The 21,762-nt window shown below is 47.7% G+C and overlaps 1 protein-coding gene across 2 annotated transcripts in view; it reads right to left on the reverse strand.

The window, feature by feature from the left end:
- LOC105698456 (zwei Ig domain protein zig-8) overlaps nt 1-21,762 on the reverse strand; it is an 80,820-nt gene that overhangs the window by 9,233 nt on the left and 49,825 nt on the right. For both annotated transcript variants that reach the window (XM_023435050.1, XM_012422737.1), the window contains one exon: nt 5,596-5,730. In XM_023435050.1, coding sequence (XP_023290818.1) covers nt 5,596-5,730 — 135 coding nt within the window. The remainder of the gene's footprint in view (nt 1-5,595; nt 5,731-21,762) is intronic.

Raw genomic sequence — 21,762 nt, forward strand, 5'->3', positions numbered from 1 at the left:
GGTTTACATTCCTCGATGCACCGAATAAAGAAGATAAAATCGTCGCAGGTCGCGAATCGCGGGGATTTTCGTTAGGTGAAAAATTCCCACGAGGCACGCCTCGGGCACGGAACCCAACTTGGTGAAGAACGTCATCTCCGGATGCACTGGGTGCATCCGGGGGTGCAAGCGAGACTCTCCAGTGTTACGTGCCGGCAGATGCACCCGAAACCTCCCCTACTGGAGAATATAGATCCTCGAGGATAGTCGACGCTAGAGAAGGTCAGTGCGCACGTACGGCGTCGCTCGTTCGGTTTGTCGAGGCGCCACTCGGCTGGTTATTCGTGCCCGAGGAGCTTCGAATTTCAATCCTGACCAAAATGCCGACTTCTGATTTTCGATCCTCCCCTGATCGAGATGGAAAGTACTCGAGGTGGTTCCTAAACCCTTCTCGTCTCCTCGATACAGGAATCCCGAGAAACCTCGCGGGCTCTGGTGGAGGGATTCGGGTTCCACCTCTTCTACGATGGGTCCAGAAATTCGGGACATCCGATGGATTGCATGCTCCTCTTTTCGCAGTTTCCTCGCGTTTGTAGTCTTTTTTCTCGAGAGAAGAGGCAGGGAGAGGAGTTTGGCTATCCTTTTAAGTGACTACAACGGCGGGCGTATATCTCCTTGCGGTTTCAGACACTGGACCGAATGTACAACTCGGAGTTGGTAGACGCGGCTCGCCTGGAAAAATTACCGCTCCCAGGGGAGTAATTCAACCGCTAACGTGGAATATTTCCTCGGCACTACCCGCTTTTTTTCCTCGCAGGGGTGTATGCCTCCTCGGTGCGCGAGTTGCGTATGACTATGTGAAGGCAATATCCACGCGCATCAAAGTATTACCCATATTGATCGCCGCGATTATAAGAGCCTGGAATATAGTCGGTCCGCGTCTTTTTACCCTTCTTCTCCGGTGGTTTTCCTCCCTTATTATTTTTTTTGCTCTCGCTATTTAATCGCTAATCGGTATTAGGCCGATGTACCGGGACGTAGCTCCAGATTGTCATATCATTTCCGCTCAGCGAGTATCCTTCTCGAGTACGGAGACGTACTAATATGAAAAGTTGGGCGCAAATTCCCCACCCATGTCGGGGTGGTTATGTATTTACTCGAGGATGCACGGATTCATTGTGTATTGTGTACGGTTACAATTTGTACACGGTCCTGGAGTTACTACTCGGCTCGTTTGCTCGCATTTCTCAGTTAATGCACTCGATAATTAGAGCGCACACAGGGCAACTGTCGGAAACAAATGAGCGCGTCTCGACGTCGCGTCGAGCAGAAGACATCGAGAATGTCACGTTGAACCTCGCGGGAATTCTGCACGCAGAAAAAGAGTTTGATTCATTGAATAAAATAACGTGATTGACATCATTCTGTCCAATTAGGGAATCCTTTCGTTCCAGGGAATTGAATTGTTAGGTCATGTAATTAACCTAGCCTGCCAAAATCGTTTCGATAATTTTAGAAATTATTTTAGACGATAAACTAAATATCCCAGTTAAACGTAACAAACTACTCTAACATTTAGGACGATTTCCCGCGATATTTGATGTAATCAATCGACAATTATTAACAAATGAATTTCACCATGTCAACCTGATACTTATCTGTCCAAACAATAACCGTATTCAGTGGGTGAATAGTTTCATCGACACCCACATTTTTTTTTCCGCGTTCAAAAAAGGTGCCTCGGGTCGAATATCGGGAACGAAACCATTTGATACGAACAGCCGAGTTCGCTCGTATGTTTCAGCGGGAAACGTTATCAAAGAAGTCGCGAATTTTTAAGCCATAAGCCGTGCCATAAAACCGTCGCGTGCGTCAGAAAGAAGTGACGCGGACAGATACGTTTGTATACTTTATTGCGTCGAGGATTTTCCGCGTGGTACAATGGACGAGATATATGCATACAGAGGAGGCGTTTTCATGCCGCAACGAACGCGGATCGCTTTGGAACTCTTTTACGAGTAATAAAGTTTGATTACGCCTACGAGTGCGGGGTGACGGCCGACTTACGTTTCGCTCACTTGGCGGTACTCTCGAGCGATCTTTATTTTTAAGTACTCGGTACGAGTGATCGATTAGCCCAATAAATCGAGTTATCCGCGGTGCCGACAAGAGCCGTGCATTTTCGCGGAAACGTACCACGCCCCTTGATTGTACATAATAACGGCGGAGCAAGAGGTAAATTTACTCCATTTGGGTGGCCGTCACCCTATCGTCCACTCGAAGCTTGGCCGTTGTACATTTTATCCAAATTACGGGTGCTATTTCTCGCGCGAGTGATTTACGCCTGGCGGACCCTTTGTGCGGACGCAACGCGAGCGAGACCCCCTCGTTTTCCCGACGACCGAAACGGTTTTAACGATCGACTCGACGACGACATCGTCAACCAAAATGACAAGCGAAACGTCATACCCATCGATGGGAGACACGGCGTTCACCGGAAACGCCATTCACCTGTGGGTTTTGACATTACACGGGACGATGTTGCGAATATGTCAATTACCGCCTCTAATTGTGGCAAATAATTAAATTGGATGAGTATAAGCGAGGGGGAAGGAAAAGAGGCTTCGCAGCGGCGAAACGAGCATCGGGGAGGATTTAAATGCGACATGTCTAGTCGAGGCAGGCGACGCCTTGTCTTTCTTTCCCGGGGAAAAGCGAATGGACCAAAAGCGGCACTTTTCAACGCGAGTCGGGTCGACCGCGAAATGGCTGGAATAACGAAGACTACTCGCGCAAAGGCGCGGTCTCTTTCAAAGGGAGTCTCTCGCGTCGATTCCGGGGAGGCACTTTTCACCCCTGAATTCGTCGGGGTTCCGAGGCGCTTCTGGGGCGTTTTTTCCCCCTTTTTTGGAGAAAATAAAAAATCTCGGTCGCGAGTTATATCTAGGGGACGGCTTAATATCTCCTCGAGTGTCCCAGGAATCCTGACCGAAACTCGCTCTAGGCTTTTGAAGAGGTTTTCGGGGGTATTGCGCTTTTCCGGGATTCCGCCGCCTCCACGCCCGGAAAATTGAATTCCGACGATCGAGCAGGTTGTTTCATCCGCTCGTGGAATGCCAGAAGGAAACGCTCCCGTCGGGTTCAACGGAACCGTTCGCGACCGTTCACCGAGAGTTTGCCTCTCGTCGATGGTGTTCGAGTCTTGGAAAGGAGGACCCGTTAAACGCCCTTAACGAGCGAACGCCGTCCCAGGATTTGCGACGGCATGCAAATCCGAAAAAGGAAACACGCGGAGCTAGGTTTGCCCGAGGCCAATAAATCCATGTAAATAATAGCTGGCTGGTTGAATAGGGAAACGCGCGTCGACTCCAGCGTTTACCCCGCGGCGGGGCTTGCGTTTTGCGCGACGGTGCACCGCTGTTAATATATTAAACACGCGAGATATTGTAATAATATTATCCCTAAAATCGTATCATCTAGCCCGAGCCTTCCCAAATTTGCAGTCGGGTTAATTTCCATTATCGGTGGGTTGGGCTACTCACTATCTCTCTCCCTCTCCCTGCTGTGTTTAATTAAAACCTCTGTCAACCGCGCGCGCGTTACCCGAAACAATTAAACAATTTAATTCATCCATTTGCCGCGCGATAAATTATTCCCTCCCCGATTAATGTAACGATATTGCACGCGACGGTGTCCGGTCGACGGATTTTGAATCGCTTTCCTACGTCATTTCCGGGCATTCGTTTCCGTTTTCCCTCGGCTACGAGAGGCGTTCCCTCCTCTTCGGTCGAGAGGCTCGCACGACGCGTACGCGAAGGACCGTTATCGCGGTCGTATTATCACCGACATTACCTCTTTCGACGTCCTCCACGAGGAAGAGAAATGGCCGCTTGCGACCCCCCGTAAAACGGCTCCGAAACGCGCAATTTACGGCCAATTATCGGCGCGCGTCTCGCGATGTCGGTTTAATTCGCTCGCTCGTCGCGGCGCTGCGCGACGCCGCGTCCGAGGACGCGACGCGACGAGCTAGGAACGCGGAATTAAAGCGGCGTCGCGCGGTGGAATCCAAGAATCGATGGAAATCCGCGCATCCACGGCCCCGACCTAGCCGAGACCGACCTGCCGCGCTTTTTAACGCTCGATGCACCGACATTTTCTATAAACGCTCACCACTCCGCCCTCGCTCCCTTTTTTATCCATCTCCGTTCGCATCGACACCCCTGCTGATGAGACGCGCGGATATAGACGGGGCGCTGCACTCTCGCCGCCGAGTCATCTCGGCGCGGTTGTACGAGGACAAATAATTATGTAAATTAATACCCCTCCTGCAATGGACGTTAACGAGGGGCGCCGAAGTCGTACAAGCCCTCAAGATTGTTACCAAGAAACCTGGCTGCGTCTTGGAAAAGTACTTCCACGAAGAAAAAGAAAAATATTAAACAAAATCGTTCGATCGACTGCATCCGGTTAATTTCGAAAATCACTCCGACGGAGCGAATCGAATTTTCAATCCAAACTTGTTTGCTTCAATCAACTGCTGTGGTTTATAACTTAAGTAGTTTTTTTAGTATTAAGGTGAAGTGAAACACGTCGAGGAAGTTGATCGACGTCGATAAAGAAGATTTTTCTAAATGCCTACGTTGAAGACGTTCGTTTTTATATTGACAGCTGTGTCGAATTATACTGGATATTGTACCAAATGGCATACTCCACCTGTCGTTTCCGTACAATAAATATCAAGAAATCGAAGTAAAACTTCAGAAATCCCCTGGATTCATGCTTTCTGGGGCCCTGATTGACTGCAGAGGGATCCCCTGCGCCGTCTGTGATTTCCAGGTCAATGAAATTTTCACTCCGAGACCTCGTATTCCCATCGTTTTAGCATAGAAGCGCATACAACACTTTTTTTGCCTTTATCTCGTTCAAATGCGAGTTTATCAATTACTAGAGTGTTCTAAATTGTTATAAAATTGTCCTGACCCTTTCGATTCTCATATCAGAGCCTTCGATAATTTTATATCGATCGAAATTTGAGAGCTCGACGCCATTTTGGTTCTGGTCTGGGCTGTTAAAAAATTTTTTCCAAAAATCCAAATTTTGAATGTGTCAAGATAATTTTTAGATGATTAGGAGTGATGTGTCCATGTTTCGAAAAGTTTGGTCTGATACCCTTAAAAAAAGTGTTGTATTCGAATCGACTGATTTGAAGGGGGTTTCACTTCACCTTAAGAAATATTTCAGGCAATTGACGGAATATTTTCGATGAACGTACCGAGTTACCTTCGTACTTCGTGTGATCTTTCGCAATATCTGATGCAACGAACCGAAAGAAATTAACCAGAAATTGTTGTCATGTTAATGAAATATTTGGTTGGCGATATACTGACCATGTTTTATAATTGGACTGATAAAACTTGCATCGATCTGACCAAACACTTTTCTGAGTGTGGGCCTCAATCGAGCGCTGCATCTCTTGGCTTTGAACGTCCCTTTAATTTCGTTTAATTTAATTTTTATTTTTTTTTCAACAATCGATGCTGCCATTGAAAGATGTTAAACCCTTTTGCATCATGCGCCGACAAATTGGACAGACGTATCTACTCGCGGATGTCTTACCTTTTCTATTATGCAAACGAGATTTATAATGGATCCCACGTCAACGTGGTGCTCGCCTCTTCCCAAAATTAACGCCTCGGACGTCACTACGTTCAGATTGACGAAGAGGGAGAAAATTCCCGTGCTCCTCGAGATCTGCAACAGAAAGGAGCGCATTAGAGTCGACGGCTGGCGTTGAAAGAAAAAGGGCTCTCGACGCGTCGCGCATTCCCAACGACTCTCCGCGACGGAATTGGACGCGTCTACGTATCCGCGCGTTTCCTGCCTCCGCGCGGGTAAGCCGCGTTTAACGCGCCCGAATATGCCCGTCACGAAAATCGAAATTCGAAAATCGCGGCATCGGCGAACCGCGCGGAGGTAGACTTTACGTGTCAGTACGTCGCGAGTCACCGCACGGCCGTGACGGGAATTCCACGACGAGAGAGCGTCGTCTCTCGCCCAGAGGTATGTGAAAAAATTGGCAAAAATAGTCCACCGACGAGGAATCGGCATCGAAAGCGCGTTTACGACTTTTAGATTGAGGAAAACGAGTTATTTTTGTTTAAGTTATTTTTGTGAAGTCCGACACGATAAGCTAAAATTCGGCGGCAAATAGGTGAACATTTCCCGCCTATTCTGATTGTAAGACTTCGCACTTATTGGCCGCGTTGGGGGAAGAAAGAACATTTAACAATTAAAAACGATTACCGGGATGTAATTGCATAGAGAGGGTGAAATAATATCCCTGATTTATGCCGATTAATTATGTAGGGGATCGGTTGGATTCCTTTCTAGGTTTCCATCTTCCCAGGATTCAGAAGATATTGATTTCCGGGGGCGAAATTATTATTTATGATTATATAATTGGTTATGATTGGGGATTGGAGAAGACTGCTCGAGAACGTCTATATATCCATTCATCCTCGATTCACTCCAGATTTTTCTTAGGGGTAAAGAGTGTAATATCATGTACACTGTACACGCTTCTCCTCCGATGTCTCGTTTGTCCTAGCAACGGATAGGAGACTGTCAAAGCGAGTCTATTGACAGTCCTCGTTAGACGGTTTCTTGACTCGTTACCGCAACAACTTATATCTTTATAGATGGGTCTTCGGTCGTTTTTTACAATACGCATTTGGCGCGAACTTCTACCGAGTTCCTTGATGCGCAATTGCGTCGACGGTTGATTTCGAAATGTTGCCCTAAGTTGTGAACTCGCCTGCCTTTACGAGGTGCTTCCTCGAGGAGTCTGCTATTCAAACTACCGGCAATAAAAGCGAGGATCTCGCGCATCCCTTTCCTCCTTAAATCCGGATCTTGTAGCGTTCCGACGCATCATCGAGCCTCGGATAGAGTCCCGAGAACGGCGAATTAGAATTCGTCAGACGTGCTCGAGAATCGAATTCGAAAAGGCGCGAGACGCGCGACTCGATTCCGCGACAAAGAGACCGACCGCGACGACGAGCGCGGCAAAGGAAGTGCCGATAAAGTTCGCCTAACCAGATTTGCATGAATCAGGCAAATCGCAACTTTTAAGGAGCCCGGCGCACAAAGGAGCCGCGTCTACAAATCTTCAGGCGTAACGGCGCTTTCATTACTCCGGCGGAAAAATGGCGGGACGGTCGCGCACTTAGACCATAAATATCTAGACTTCGCATAGCAGTGGGAGGAGTAAACTCGAATACCACATGGACCAAGTGTGCCGACGGCACTCGGACCCAATCAGATTTTAGACCATATATTTATGTAGACCGCCTTGCAGTAGAAGGGGTAAACGAATGTACCACGTGTTCCGACGACAGGTGCGTATAGCTGGCACCCCCACCTTTACAAAATTCAAATTTCTTTGTCTTAACATTTTGTGCTCTTTACGTGCTAATTATGTGCTACATTCGCAAATATAAAGAGCACAAAATATTAAGGTGAAGTGAAACACGTCGAGGAACTTAATCAACGTCGATAAAGAAGATTTTTTTAAATGCCTACGTTGAAGACGTTCGTTTTTATATTGACAGCTGTGTCGAATTACATTGAATATTGTACTAAATGGTATACTATACCTGTCGTTTTCGTATAATAAATATCAAGAAATCGAAGTAAAACTCCAGAAATCCTCTGGATTCAAGCTTTCTGGGGCCCTAATTGACTGCAGAGGGACACCCTGCACCATGTGTGATTTCCAGGTCAATTAAATTTTCACTCCGAGACCCCGTATTCCCATCGTTTTAGCATAGAAGCGCATACAACACTTTTTTTACCCTTATCCCGTTCAAATGCGAGTTTATCAATTACCAGAGTGTTCTAAATTGTCGTAAAATTGTCCTGACCCTTTCGATTCTCATATCAGAGCCTTCGATAATTGTATATTGATCGAAATGAGAGCTCGACGCCATTTTGGTTCTGGTCTGGGCTGAGATAAAAAATTTTGTTAAAAAATCCAAATTTTGAACGTGTCAGGACAATTCTTAGATGATCAGGAGTGAGGTGTCATAGTTTCGGACAGTTTGGTCTAATACCCTTAAAAAAAAGTGTTGTATTCGAATCGACTGATTTGAAGGGTGTTTCACTTCACCTTGAGACGAAGAAATTTGAATTTTGTGAAGGTAGGGCTGCCAGCTTTACGCACCTCCCAACGACTCACCCAACAGTTAAACCCATTCTGTTTACTGAAAATCTGGGAGTGGGAGGTTTAATGAGAGATCTAAATATGCATGGTCTAAGGTCACGCATAAATAGGGCAATGAAGGACCCCTGAAGTGAAGGAATAACGCCCGTCGTTGCATCTTGCCGGAGAGGTGCGAAAAATCTGAATCCTCGAGTGATATAATTCCCGTCTTCCGCGGATCCCGAAGGAGAGGTATTTTTCTTCTCGATTTAAGCCCCGCTTACGCGAACGCGAGCACACCCTTCTCCTTGGAGGTAATCCCTTTCGCGGGATTATCCCCTTATTACGCCTTCTATTGCATCGCTTAAGAGTAAGTCCCGAGGTACACCCTCCCCGCGAGGGGGACCGGCCATGCACGGAGGTATTACCGAAGGCAAATCCGGAAAGTGGCGAGACGATCGGACCGCTTTCTCTCCATTATCCGTTCCTCGATCCGCGGCCTTCGAATTAAGCCAGCTGCGACGTTCTCGAAATCCAAGACCGACTTCGCAGGAGGCGAATCCTCCGCGCGTGTAATCCGCATGTTTGTCCCCGAGGGCATTCGTTGCTCCGTATTCTCGCCTCGCTCTTTCTTCCCTCGCTATGTTCCAGCGCCGCGGGGAAACGGTAAATGCATAGAATAAATATGGAGCAGAAAAAAGAAACGAGCTGGCGAGGGAAGTATCGAAGTCCTGGCGTTAACGAGTTCCGGGTCCTCCTCCGCTCGCCGAGAGCACATCGTCGTTAAGCGCCCTGGTCTGGGGATTCCGCAAGGAAAATATCGCGGTTTGACTTTATTCGTCGCGGTTTATACTTCTCCACCGCAGCTTTGGGCTCAAATCTGCTTTGTTATTCGATTTCGCGCGGTTTTTCTGTGCAGCTTCGACGACCGCGCGTGACTCTTCCTCGCGGTTCTCGCCGTGGGAGATTTCGGAATCGCCGAGTTGGCCCAGAAAATAGGTCGGGGTTGAGATATTCAAGGAGAAGGTCTCCGGGTCAAGAAGTGCTAAGATATCCCGGTGGTAATGAGTTCCAGTTACTCTTCGCCTCTTCAAGTGCACAACGGCGTTAAACTCTCGAGGGTGGAGTCGCGTTGGGATCCGACGTTGGGGTTGCGCGCACACTTTGGTCGCCGCTTGCAGCTGTAAGGGCACCAAGCGCAATCGGTACGCGTCACTTTTTTCTTCATTATATGGTATAAAAAAATCCCCGCGTTATTTATTGCTCCTTCTCAAATTAATGGCACGAGATCTCGGCCGAGCTTCTCCTCGTCGTGTTTTAATCCGCTCCGGCCCTTGGAGAGTCCCCGAAGAGGCGTCCCATTAATTTGTATTTCGTTTCCGCTCGGGATGACGTCCCTCGTACTTCGGCGACTCCTGTTGGGACGAGGCAAAGCCATTCGAGAAGGAACCCGCTGGATCAGGAAGCCCGAATTCCTGGCGGTAATGAGTTCCACGTCTCCTTTTCCCGGCACCGCCCGATTGTGTTCCCTCTTCGGGGCTGGATGCGAGGCCGGCGGCGAAAATCGAAGCGCGACTCGGCCTCACCCTAGGACTCGAATGTGTGATACGAGATATGAAATGCAAGGCACGAAATATGAAATGCGTGATACAAAATATGAAATGTGCGGTACGAAGGATGAGAGGCGCGGTACGAAGTACGAAATGCGTGATACAAAATATGAGATGTGCGGTACGAAGTATGAAATGCGCGATTAATGAAATGTTTTGTACGAAATATGAGATGCGTGGTACGAAATATGAAATGCGTGATACAAAATATGAAATGTGCGGTACGAAGTATGAAATGCGCGATACATGAAATGTTTCGTACGAAATATGAGATGTGCGGTACGGAGTATGAAATGCGCGATACATGAAATGTTTCGTACGAAGAATGAGATGCGCGGTACGAAGTATGAAATGCGCTATACATGAAATCTTTTGTACGAAATATGAGATGCGCGATACAAAATATGAGATGTGTGGTGCGAAGTGTGAAAAACGCGTTACGAAATATGAAATGAGCGATATATGAAATGTTTCGTACGAAATACGAAATGAACGATACATGAAATGTTTGGTACAAAATACGAAATGAACGATACATGAAACGTTTGGTACGAAATACGAAATGAGCGGGGCCAAAGATATGAAATGTACGATACAAAATATGAAATGCCCTGTATAAAATAGAAATGCAAGGTACAGGGGGTTCTGTCTTGACCGGCCACCTTTATGATTTGTCGGCTCCCTTTGGAGCGCCTCTAGAGGTTCCTTTGCTCCTCCGTCCGCGCCGTGGTTTCCCTTCTTTCGGGTCGGTCTCCTAGTCGCGTCGAAGGGTTCGCGCTCATTAGCAAGCCGGCACGAAACGCTGCCAGGCATCTCCGGAACGGTGTCGTTAGTGGGACCACATATAGGATTTGGCTTTGCCGAGGACTCCGTGTACTCGTTACTCGCGCCCTGGCGCTTTCGAGAACTGCCGACCGGCCGGGCCGGCCAAATGGGCAAACTTTTCCGAAGTCCTCGGCGATCGCGCGAGCTTTGTTCTCCGTCGTTACTCCGGAGACTGCCGTTTGCTTGTAATTAACCCTTACGTTCTTAACGCCGACTTTAGTCGACATCCATGCGAGGACCTCCGAACCCGAGTGCCGAGTATATTCGGCATAAACGAACGGAACGGTCGATCCTCCGGATAGAGAAAGCACGCTTCCGTGCACGTAAACCAGAACGAAAGGGTTAAGTATTAGCTATTTACGCACCAAGTGCGAAAAGTAGCCATTTGTCGCATCAGAGTAGCTAAACGGTGAATTTTATATACAAGATTTTTTCCACGCTCCTCATCCTAGATGATCTCAAGAATTACGCTATTGTTCTTACCTGGTTTGATTAATTGGTTTATAGAATATCAATGAGGTTATGGTTTAATTGTATTCACTCGCAATGAGGATATGGCAATAGTAGTCGGTCAAGTTCGGCTAAAGTCGCCACGGTACGAATTTTCTTCGTCCCAGGGCAGAAAAGGCGCTCTTTGCATTCGCGTTTTGGGGGTGCAAAGTAGTTTTATTTTTTTTCAGCAAAAAATTGATCCGAACGATCGAATTTGGTTCCGCGGCCTCCCTCGGGGAATGCATTGGCGGTCCGAGAATCGTCGTCGACGTTTGCTGAAAATGGACCAATTACGGTCGAGACGCGAAGGCGAAGTTGGGTCATCGAGCTCGGCTCGAGTGCTCCTAGGTCCTGGCACCTGCGAAGTGGAGCGGAGCCGGTGCTCCTGGTAGCAGATGGACGTAAGCGACGTTGAAACTTTGGGGGTACACAAATTTCTCGCCTTGCCTCGCCCCGCGACAATACCAAGCCGGCCGAACCGATCGGACCGTGAATTCGAGTTTCCGCCGAACTTCTGGGTATATACGCGCGCCCATAAATGTACGTACCGACGAATAAACAACTAGGACGCGGCTTTTCCCACGGGATCGACCTCGACCTCCGGTCCGCATCGGAAGCCCTCGGATTTCCTTTTATCCACCCTCGGCGGGGCCGTGGCAAAGATTCAACCGGGAAGGTCTCTTCGCCCAGTGAGTCAAAGGACCGATCTAACGTCTAAAAAGTCAGCATCGACCTGATCGACTCCACAAAATATCCATTGCGGTAACAAAACCCTGCGATAAAATACGTCCAAAGAAATATCAAATTGAGTGAACAGAATTCGCTTAAATCAATATACATCTTTTCTTTTGAAAAAAAAATTATTGCCTCCTGCAATTATATATGATTCAGACAAAATATGTCAACGATATATATTTGTTTCAGTTAACTAGCTTTTGTTTTTCAGGAACAAAATAACGTTTAGAAGCAGAATATCGGACATCAGTCCCAAGAAACAGCATTGGGTCGAAATTGACTATTCAATCTTGAGTATTCCGACCCACTACGCGAGGTATCATCCTTGAAGAGTTGCTAGTTTTTCTTGCGCCCTCTTATCCTCGTACTTCTTCAAGTCCTACCTTTCTTTCAGTCACGATGGCTTCTCGCGATTCCCTTCGGCGAGCATCGTGCTTTGGTCGAGATCGCCATCCCGTTCTCAAGGTTTCCCTGGTTTGCTCGAGTTGGTCCGAAAAGAACGGTCGGGCCCGAGCGACGTCCATCGTGGCCATTCCGGCGAGTGGTCCCGAGCGAGCGGCGATTCCGCGGCGAGTCGGCCGCAGTATTTGCCGAAGACTTAAGTGGGGCTCGTACATGCCTGTGGCATCTTTCCGCGCGCACGGGCTTATTTCCTACGTGCGGAGTCGACGTATTTACGTGCGAGTGCTCTTAGATGCTATCCGGATAACGGCCTCTCGAGCTCTTGCCTTCCCTCTTGCCGTAGCCCCAGGGGTTGGTGTTTACCAGGTCGTTCGCAGACGCGGCGCATCGTCGGAGTTTCCCCAAGAAACGGATTCCATTTCGGAATTGTAGCCGGGACCTGAAGCGGATCGCAGCCAGGACGAAGGCGACTGCCGGCCGCCTCGTATTTCACTCCTAGAGAGGGACCCGAGGGACCTGGGGGGATCCGGCATGTCTCGAAGGTCCATCCACGGTGGACGTCGCGTTTCTCGCCAAAGATGGCACGGAGCCATCCCTCGACGTCGGTCGGTCGTCTAACCGTGAAAGGGGCGGAACGATCGGTTAATCTCGTTCCCCGGTTAGAAGAGCGGTTTCCTCGACGTCGCTTCCGCGGAAGGAGACGGATTCCGACAAAGGGCAGGAAGTGGGAGGGAGGTAAATTTCCCTCATTAAATCCTTACGGAAACTTTTAAGCTGCGCGGTTTATGGACGCAAACGCGTATAAGGGAGGAAGAGGGCGGAGGGGAGCTTCCGTCCCGTCGCGCCGCACGCGGTGCGACATCGCCGGGGTAACTGGCCGTATAGATCGACGCGGAACGAAGCCGTTGCCATAGAAAAGTCGGTCTTCCTCGCGAGGGTCGTCCAGCGAATTTTCGCTCCTACCTTCCTCCCTGCGAGCCTCGTTTTTGTCAAAATTCATGAGCCTGGGAAAAAGTGCCCCGCGTAGGGCCCGGGCACCACCTGCGCGCCTCCACTCGCGGTCGATGCCCCGTCGCTTCCGGACGTTCCGCCGGAACTTCCTGTCGCGTCTGGTCGGCTTCGGTTTGGCCGAGGCACAAAAATGCGAACCCAACGAATCGGGACTGCGTTTTGAGGATCGATCCTCCGATGCGAGGCAGGGTCCATTGAGAGAAATAAGAGAGAGAGAAGACGCTCTCGAGATCCTGGTTTTCCGGGTCGCAAGAACTCGGCGTCGCGTCTCGCTGGAGCGGAAGTCAATAAGGACTAGACGAGTTCTCGCAAACTCTCGTGGGGAACGGAAGAAACCGGAAATGGCCGCGTAGTTGGTCGGTATCCCTGTTCACCGCGACTACGCGTCTCCGCTGATCAAAGGGTTATGATTTTCCGGGTTTCAGTTTCTGGAGAAAATCGCGGCACGTGGGAATTGCGGGCGATAAAGGTGGCTGCGCGGGTACGATAAGGCTAGGGTCTCACGAGCGTTAGGAACGACGTACGTCGTAATGCAAGCACGACGGATGTTGGAATTGCAATAAAGGCAACGCACGTCGCTCGAGTGTCCACCACAATAGGTCATACGGACGCGATGGGGCAGATGTCGTAACGACAAACGTTGAAACGACGGCTAAGTGGTCCTAGACTAAATCGTAGCCATTTGTAATCCATACAGTTAAGGTCGGGGCCTCGCGAGCGTTGGAAACCACGTGCGTCAGAACGAACGTTGAATTATAGCACTCAGTGAAAAAATTTGGTCCATTGAATAAAATCGTTTGATCGACTGCATTTGATCCGTTTCTGAAAACGTTTCGGTTGAACGAACCGAATTTTAATTCACTTGACTAAACTCGTTTACCTCAATCGACTAGCGTTTTAGATTGAACAATCGTATCGTCAATTTTAGAAAATATTTCGGTTAAATCTACCGAATTACTTTAACTTTCGACTTTTGTTACATTGACTGAATATCTGGTTGTCCACATAATAACCATATTCCATGGTTGAGCAAAACAACATGTTGAATAAACGAAATATATCGTTTTATGTAAACAAAGGCGACGCATGTTGCTAGTGTCCACCACCCTCGATTACACTATACTCTATTTTACGTAATCACAACGCGTTTTGATTTTGACAAACCCTAGTCGGGGCAACATAAGCTCCGTTTCAACGTCCGTCGTCGCAACGTCCGTCGTAGAACTCTTTAATGACCTATTGCGCCGAACACACGAGCAACGTGCGTCGCCTTTGCCATGATTCAACGTCCGTCGTAACGCACGTCGTTTTCGAATCACGCGTGGCTCCTATCCTAACCTAAGCACTACTTTCGGCGAATCCTCGAGCACTGTCCGTCGCGCGCGAAGGACTCGGCGGTCCGAGGGTCGTCGCGTGGCCAGAGGCGGTGCATAAAGGAGCCGGAAGTGGACGCGCCGTGGCTCGTTATTTCCTCCGGTCGGGGTCGCGGGAGTCTTCAAAGCGGCTTTGGAGAGGACGGAGCCGCAGGTGAGGCTCGCGATTACGGGATCGGTGGGGCGCTCGCGGGCGATAACTCAGCGAATTTTCCGCTCCTCCCGGCCATAAACAACGGACCGCCCGAATTCACGAGCGCGGGATTCCTGGGTCGATGGAGAGTGCCGACCATCCGAGGACCGTGGGTCCAGTCGCCTCTCTTCCGCGGTGGCTCAAAGGACTCGGAAGCGGATGCTGGTCGTTACTTTCCTTCGGTGGGAGCCCGTCTCTCCTCGGAGTCCAGCTCGGGTCCGAATGGGTCGCCTTCCGCGGAAGTCCGTTTCGGCCTTTGTGGGCGGACTCCGCGATTATGACATCGACCGGGACGCTCGTGGGCGGTGAATTTTCCGTTCTCATCCATAAACAACGGGACCACCCGAATTCCCGAGCGTAGGACTCTCGTCCCGGGTCGATGGAGCGTGGCGACCGTGTCCAAGCACCGGGTCCAGTGCCCTCCTTCGACGGCACAAAAGAGAATCCGCCGATAACGCGCCGAATTTTCCTCTCCTCGTATGCGATGAGGGCTGCTCGAATTCCCTAGTTCCTAGGAGTCCATCCTCGATGACCCGGAACCGCTGCGTTGATACTTATTCTGGCAGATTTAATGAAAATTTCTGGTAAGAGAAACGAGACTTTTCCACCGGGAATTGATCCAGTTCAGGAATCCGATTAAGGTAACCATATATTCAGCGATTCTTCGGTAATCAGAATTTCATAGCCTTAATCAGACTTTCTCGTTAAAGTGTTACGAAAGTGGCGTCAAAGAGGTTTCGTTCGCGAAACTTTTCTTCGAACCGGGTGTACCGAATCGTTTAAAACTTTACAACGTGAATATAGAGGCTATAGGGATGGCCTTGACATGAAATTTCGGGGAAAAAAATTACTTATATACAGACGTTTTCAACATTTTCTATAGAAATTGAAATTTCATGATTGTCAGAACTTTCCTTGGTGCCTCCATATTCACGTTGTAAAGTTTGAAACGATTCGGTACACCTAGCTCGGAGAAAGGTTTCACGAACGAGTGACGTATCAAAGATCATTTTTGTATATATATATATATTTCTTTTTTAATGAGGAACAATGAATCGTTTAACCATACGCATGTTGTAAAATTCCCAGGGATTTTTTTACCGTCCTCGTTCCCTCGACCTCTTGGTGAATGTCGCGCGTATCGTTCTTTGTCGCTAATCACTCGATTACGTCGATGGCGTCACGATTGCGGTGTTTTAATGTGATAAAGGCGAGCAACGACCCTGGTCAGGTGTACCTAGGTAGATCCGCAGGTATCCACGATCTAGAGGTGGGTCTCCCATCTATGTCCTTCCACTCTTTGAGTCCTTAATGAGCCGCGCTTATTAGTCCGACTACTGTTACGCGTAATCGTGCCGCCGTCGAGTCGGCGAGAAACTTGGAGGGCCCGGAGTACCGCCCTCCTTTCTGGGAGTATCCAAGCGGCCCTCGCCGCTGCATTATCTCGCCGATGGGCCAAGGGGCGGATCATAAATGAAATTTTAATGCGCCAAGTCGCCGGCGGCACGTACTCCGCATCCTCCCTGCGGTTACTTTCTCAAGATTTCGGAGCTATCGGGCTCTACAACGCGGGTTTCCTCGAGGGACCTTCGCGAGTTCCTCGGGCAGGAATCGCGATCAGATGACCGCAGAAGGGAAGAATCTTATTTCTACGCATTTATATCGGCGGTTTTCCGGAACCGCGACTCGGATATATCGGAAAACCGACGAGCAGTTTGGGGGTCTTCAGGAGTATTTGCGAGCGAGAGGGCTCTAAAGTTCCGACGTTGGGTAGAATCGGGTGGATTAATCCCGAAGCGACGATTTTCCGGCCTTTCTTCGATCCCGAACGAGAAGCTTTCTCTTGACCGAGGTCTCTCTTTTTCACGCCTCTTCCTCCAGGGTTTCATCCCCTCACCGTTTCGCCGGTTGCTCTCGATAACGAGCCGGCCCTATCCAACTGAATCCTGCGGTGGGGGTGGCGAGCTTGTTTCCGTTTTTCCGATTACCGCGGCGACGTTTCCCGGGTCGCCGATAAAATCGATTGGATCCACGACCGAGCAATTGCCTTTCGACCGGGGCGTTTCGCCGTCGAGTAAATTGCCGAGGTATCGCGGAATCGCGAAGGCCGCTCGGGAAAACGTCGCGAGTGCACCCGGAATACCGGATTAAGGCGCTAATAAATGCTCTCGGAGGCAGCCATTAAGCCTCTAACAAATCACATCTCCGTATTATATTATATTCCCCGTCCTTTCCCTTCCCCCGCAGACCGAGACGGGGCATAAATAAAGTTTTTCCTTCCTCCGTTTCCCTTCCGCCTACTCGAGTAATCCTTCTTGTTTCGTTTTTTCCTGCCGCGCCGAGTTAGAACCGAGGAAGGCACGAATATCTCACCCGGTTTCGAGTTTCTTTCCTCTTTGCGAAGGCATGAGACGAGAATACGGAAGTAGGATGTGTTTAACATGGGCGATGCGTCGGTCCGAAAAAGGGTAATACTTGGTTTGTTGAATACACATTGAACTTTCTTTATTTGCACATTAAGCGGGAACACTTTTGTAATCCGCCATTGCCTAGTTCGACTCACACGTACTCATGGACCCATAGCATAGGAATATAGAGACATAGCATAAAGTACAATCTTAGACAAGGAGAGTGAAACCGAATTGCGGGAGGATTTGGTACTTGAATCGGATAGGTTAAATTTTTACGCATGCTCGGTACCGCTAATTATAATTTGTAAATACGGTAAACAATTTTATTATCTGTGAAATGTACTTTTCGTATTACTACTTCCAAGCTTCTTTCTTTCCCAATTTTAAAAGTTCTTACAGGACGGTATAATACAGTGCATTATTTTTTTACTTCTGTAAAAACTAATTTTTTTATAATCTTACAAAAATGCGTAACCACTTCCCACGTTTATCATAATCTCCGTCGAATGCATTTCTACGTCATTACGCTTGCGCAGAACATTAGCCAATCATAGACCACCAAATACCTCGTCCCCCCCCCCCCCCGGGGCTCCCCCCCCCCCCCTTACCACCCCTCCCCCCCCCCCCCCAGTGGCTTCGCCCTCGCAGCATTACACTCTGTCTCAATATTCCTATGTCTATGCATGTGCCTCAGTGGGCCTTGCAGGGTTGGGTAATTCCCCATTTTTCGAGGTTTTTGACGTATATTACGTAACAAAGTAGTTTACCGGAGAAAATCGTAGAAAATTAATAAATTACGTTTCCAATATGAAGAATGCCGCAGATGGACGATACACAGCATCTGCTAGGTTATAAAAGTCTTTTAGCACGCACGTAAACACATTAATATTTTAAGGAACAACTAATTATGTTAAGAAATAATTAATTTGGCGCTTGTGCTCAAATTCTTTCGACTTAATCCTATTTAATATAAAATTTCTATTTGGATTTCTTACTTTCTATTTAAAAAGAGAAGGGTGTAATGTACTTTGCGCTGGCGTAGAAAACTAGGGACGTATTATACGTTGTAATATACGCCTAGAAAACCACGTATATTACATGACGTATTATACTTACCCAACCCTGTGTCCATGCACGCACTTCGTCGCAGGAAAAAGCAGGGTTGGGTAAGTATAATACGTCATGTAATATACGTGGTTTTCTAGGCGTATATTACAACGTATAATACGTCCCTAGTTTCCTACGCAAGCACGAAGTGTATTACCTCAAACTAAACGTGCAAAGCGCATGCGCAATGTCTTCAATAGTCAATGAGAGTCCACCTATTTACCTCTAAGAGAGATTATCATTGGCTATTAAGGGGATTGCGCTTTACGCATCCACAAATCCGCGCACATTCGAAATCAGCCTTGGAAATTTCAAATGTATGCATATATGTGCATTTGACGTTTGTTTATAACGGCTGATAACGGCTATTTGATGTCGTAAGATTCGTAACCAATGTTTGTATCAAAATGTATAAAGGTGGAAGATCAAAAAGTAAATTATGGGATGAAACTAATGGACAAGATGGATGTTTATAACCTAGCGGATACCGCATGCCCTACGCCGGTCTTGTCCGCCATATTTGATACGTTTTCTCCTGGTTTTCTACGTTTTCTTCGGTAAACTACTTGATTTAAGTAATATACGTTAAAAACCTCGAAAATCGTGAAATTACCCAACCTTGGGAAAAACCTCCAAAACTACCTCTCAACGTGCCAGCTCGCGACCCTGAAACGAATCTCGTCCTCGGTAACTGCCGATAGTCGCGCCAACTGCCGGCCTCGTACCGAACAAGATGTACCTTCTTTCTATCTTTTTATCCCCTTCCGCGTTTTGCTTACTTTTATTCTCGACTTCTCGCGGCCCATATCTCGGTTGACCGGACGCGATTTCGATGGTATATTGATACTAGTTTCGAGGGATTTTTTTGTGTATTTCAAGATCTATAGTTGAACCCTTGAGGGCATTTCTTGTCGTTTACTCGGTTTAGGGTCGAACACGCCCCTCGAGTTTCGCTTCGTGACTTTCGACACGAACTCACGCAATAATCCCGAGCACGCAGGGTCGCCGCGATAAGTCGATGCATCCGGTAAGTGTGCAGAGTGCAGTCGAAGTGGGCGTTAGCCTCAAACTTTTTTAAGGAGGATAATGCAGGGGGGCCAAGCTAAATTACCACGCCATCTGCTATTACTGGGGAAAATATGCGTCAATGTGCTCACGTGTACATAAATATTGTACATTGTTAATGTTGTTACGGTCCAGCAAGTCTTTTGTAAATATAAATATTTATTCGTATTTACCAACAGGTCTGTTGATATTGAAATATAGTCTGTATGGTCTGGATTTAGCAAATGTACTGACTAACTGCCTCAATTCAACGGTGGTATGAACTCATGACTCGTTTATCGGTGAGATGACGATGACTCTGTTGATGGAAATCATGAAGTGGTATAAGGAGATATAATAAACGATTGTTAAAGATCTTAGAATTTTTGCTGATTTGACACCGAGAGATCCTCTTCGGTGAAACTTTACAATTGAAAACGATCGTCCACTAACGTACCTGCTAGTCTTTGTCGGATTAAAACATCGCATTCTGTATAATATGCGCGGATTATCGTTGCGTCTGGCGTATCTTAATTCGATAGAAATAAGATACACTATTCTATCGATTTAAGATACGCTAGAAGCCCATTGCTTGGTGAAAAGGCGTGGTATCCAAAATAGTTTCGGTCCGCGGTGCTTGATAGATTGATGACGTAGTATAGAAATTCCTAGATTTCCCGCAAGTGGCGCTCGCGTCGTTAGATCAGGAAAAATTCGAGATCCTTGGGTCCCGATTTTGAGACCACTTTCGGTGGAACCGAGTTTAACAATAAGTGCCATGTCTCCTAATACTACTTCGTGATGGAAATACTGCAGCCGCATTTATGAAACAAGGGAAAGCTTAGTTTCAGCTTGTCCCCCCAGAGTAATCCGCGAATTCACGTTTACGCAGCCCTAAATTTTGGTTACGCATTTCAGTTGCATCCTGCAAGTTAGGGAAGCTTACCGTTAACTCGGTCGCACCGAGACTTTATTAATTGAGTCCTACGCGAAGCTTCCCCCCTTTAAGCCGCACTCGAAAGCGATTACTCACTGCAAACGAAGTACCTAGGGGTGTTATATGCACTTCCGCAGATGGCGCGACGAGGTCGAAAGCCTTATCAAGTAGAATTAATCGCCGCGAATTTCTTCCCATCCCGGACGGATTCGGCGCGGCAACGCGGACGGAATTACTAATTGCCGTTAACGTCGATGGATTACCGTACACGCATCTCAAATTTGCGCCGGTGGGATAAATGAAGGCACGTCACGGAAATTTCTCGCCAAGCCGTCCCTACTTTTTTTTTCCGCCCGACGAAAAGCTCGCGGAAATGAAAAATTCAGATGCGAGCTCATCGATCATCGCGCATCGAGTATCAATCCGGATGTCAACTGTACGTCGTCGGTGCGTAAGTTCGCCGCTAATTGCGCATTTTCACCGCGTATTTTTGGTAGAAACTATTAATGGAGGGTCGAAACACGTATTGATGGATTCGCGGGGGGTAGGAAAGGCGCCCGTCGACGTTTCCGCTTTTTGCCGGGCGATTCTTTCGGTGACACCTTTTCGAAAGCGTCCTCGGTGACGTCACTTGGATCACGGACGGCAAATTGCTATGCGCGTTGTTAGAGACTCGATTTCCGCAAACGGCAACAATTAATCCGGTCATTCAGCCGCGTATCGGCCATAACGAGCATGCGTCCCGAATCGTTGGTGGAGAGTACAAGAAGTGCACTTCGTGTTGCCCTTTTTTCCCCTTTCCCGTTCGTTCCAGATTTCAATATCAAACGGGATATCGTAAGCTACTCTGGGCGGAAAAACGTATACGTACAAATCTTCCTAATCTTCCGGAATTGATCAGTTGAGCGTACACTGGCGGATATAAATGCCTTCCCTGCAGATATGCACGCAGAAAAATAATATTGTAATCATTACATATGCTCGCGGGTCAAAGTATCGTTGTAACCTTAACAACAATTATTGTAGATGTAATTACATTTTTTTGTCCTTTTAACTATTGCGGCTGTAGCACCAACTGCAGAATTCTTGTAAATAAATTGTAGTTATATTTGCATCTGGCAGTGTTACATATGTAACATTGGAAAGTAAAAATGACACGTATAAAGGCACGGGTAAAAATGAACATCACTGTTGTAAAATTTAAAAACAAGAACTCTATTGAAAACCGTATAATATACCGTAGCACTAGTAATTTTTACAAGCGTGAACTGTTATTGTTCCTATTGTGCGTTTAAGACACGGCGCGAGAAGCATTTGGGTCGTGACATGCATTAGTTGCGCAGTCCTGCGAACTGTTAGATTCATTGTGACTTCGGTAGCCGCATCCTTCGGTCCTCTTCGAAATTCGGTTTCCGATCTAATTTAAGATCGAGTTTTACTGTT

This window comes from Orussus abietinus, unplaced genomic scaffold (genome assembly GCF_000612105.2).
Source record: "Orussus abietinus isolate OABI.00-Male unplaced genomic scaffold, Oabi_2.0 scaffold62, whole genome shotgun sequence".
Classification (NCBI taxonomy): Eukaryota; Metazoa; Arthropoda; class Insecta; order Hymenoptera; family Orussidae; genus Orussus; species Orussus abietinus.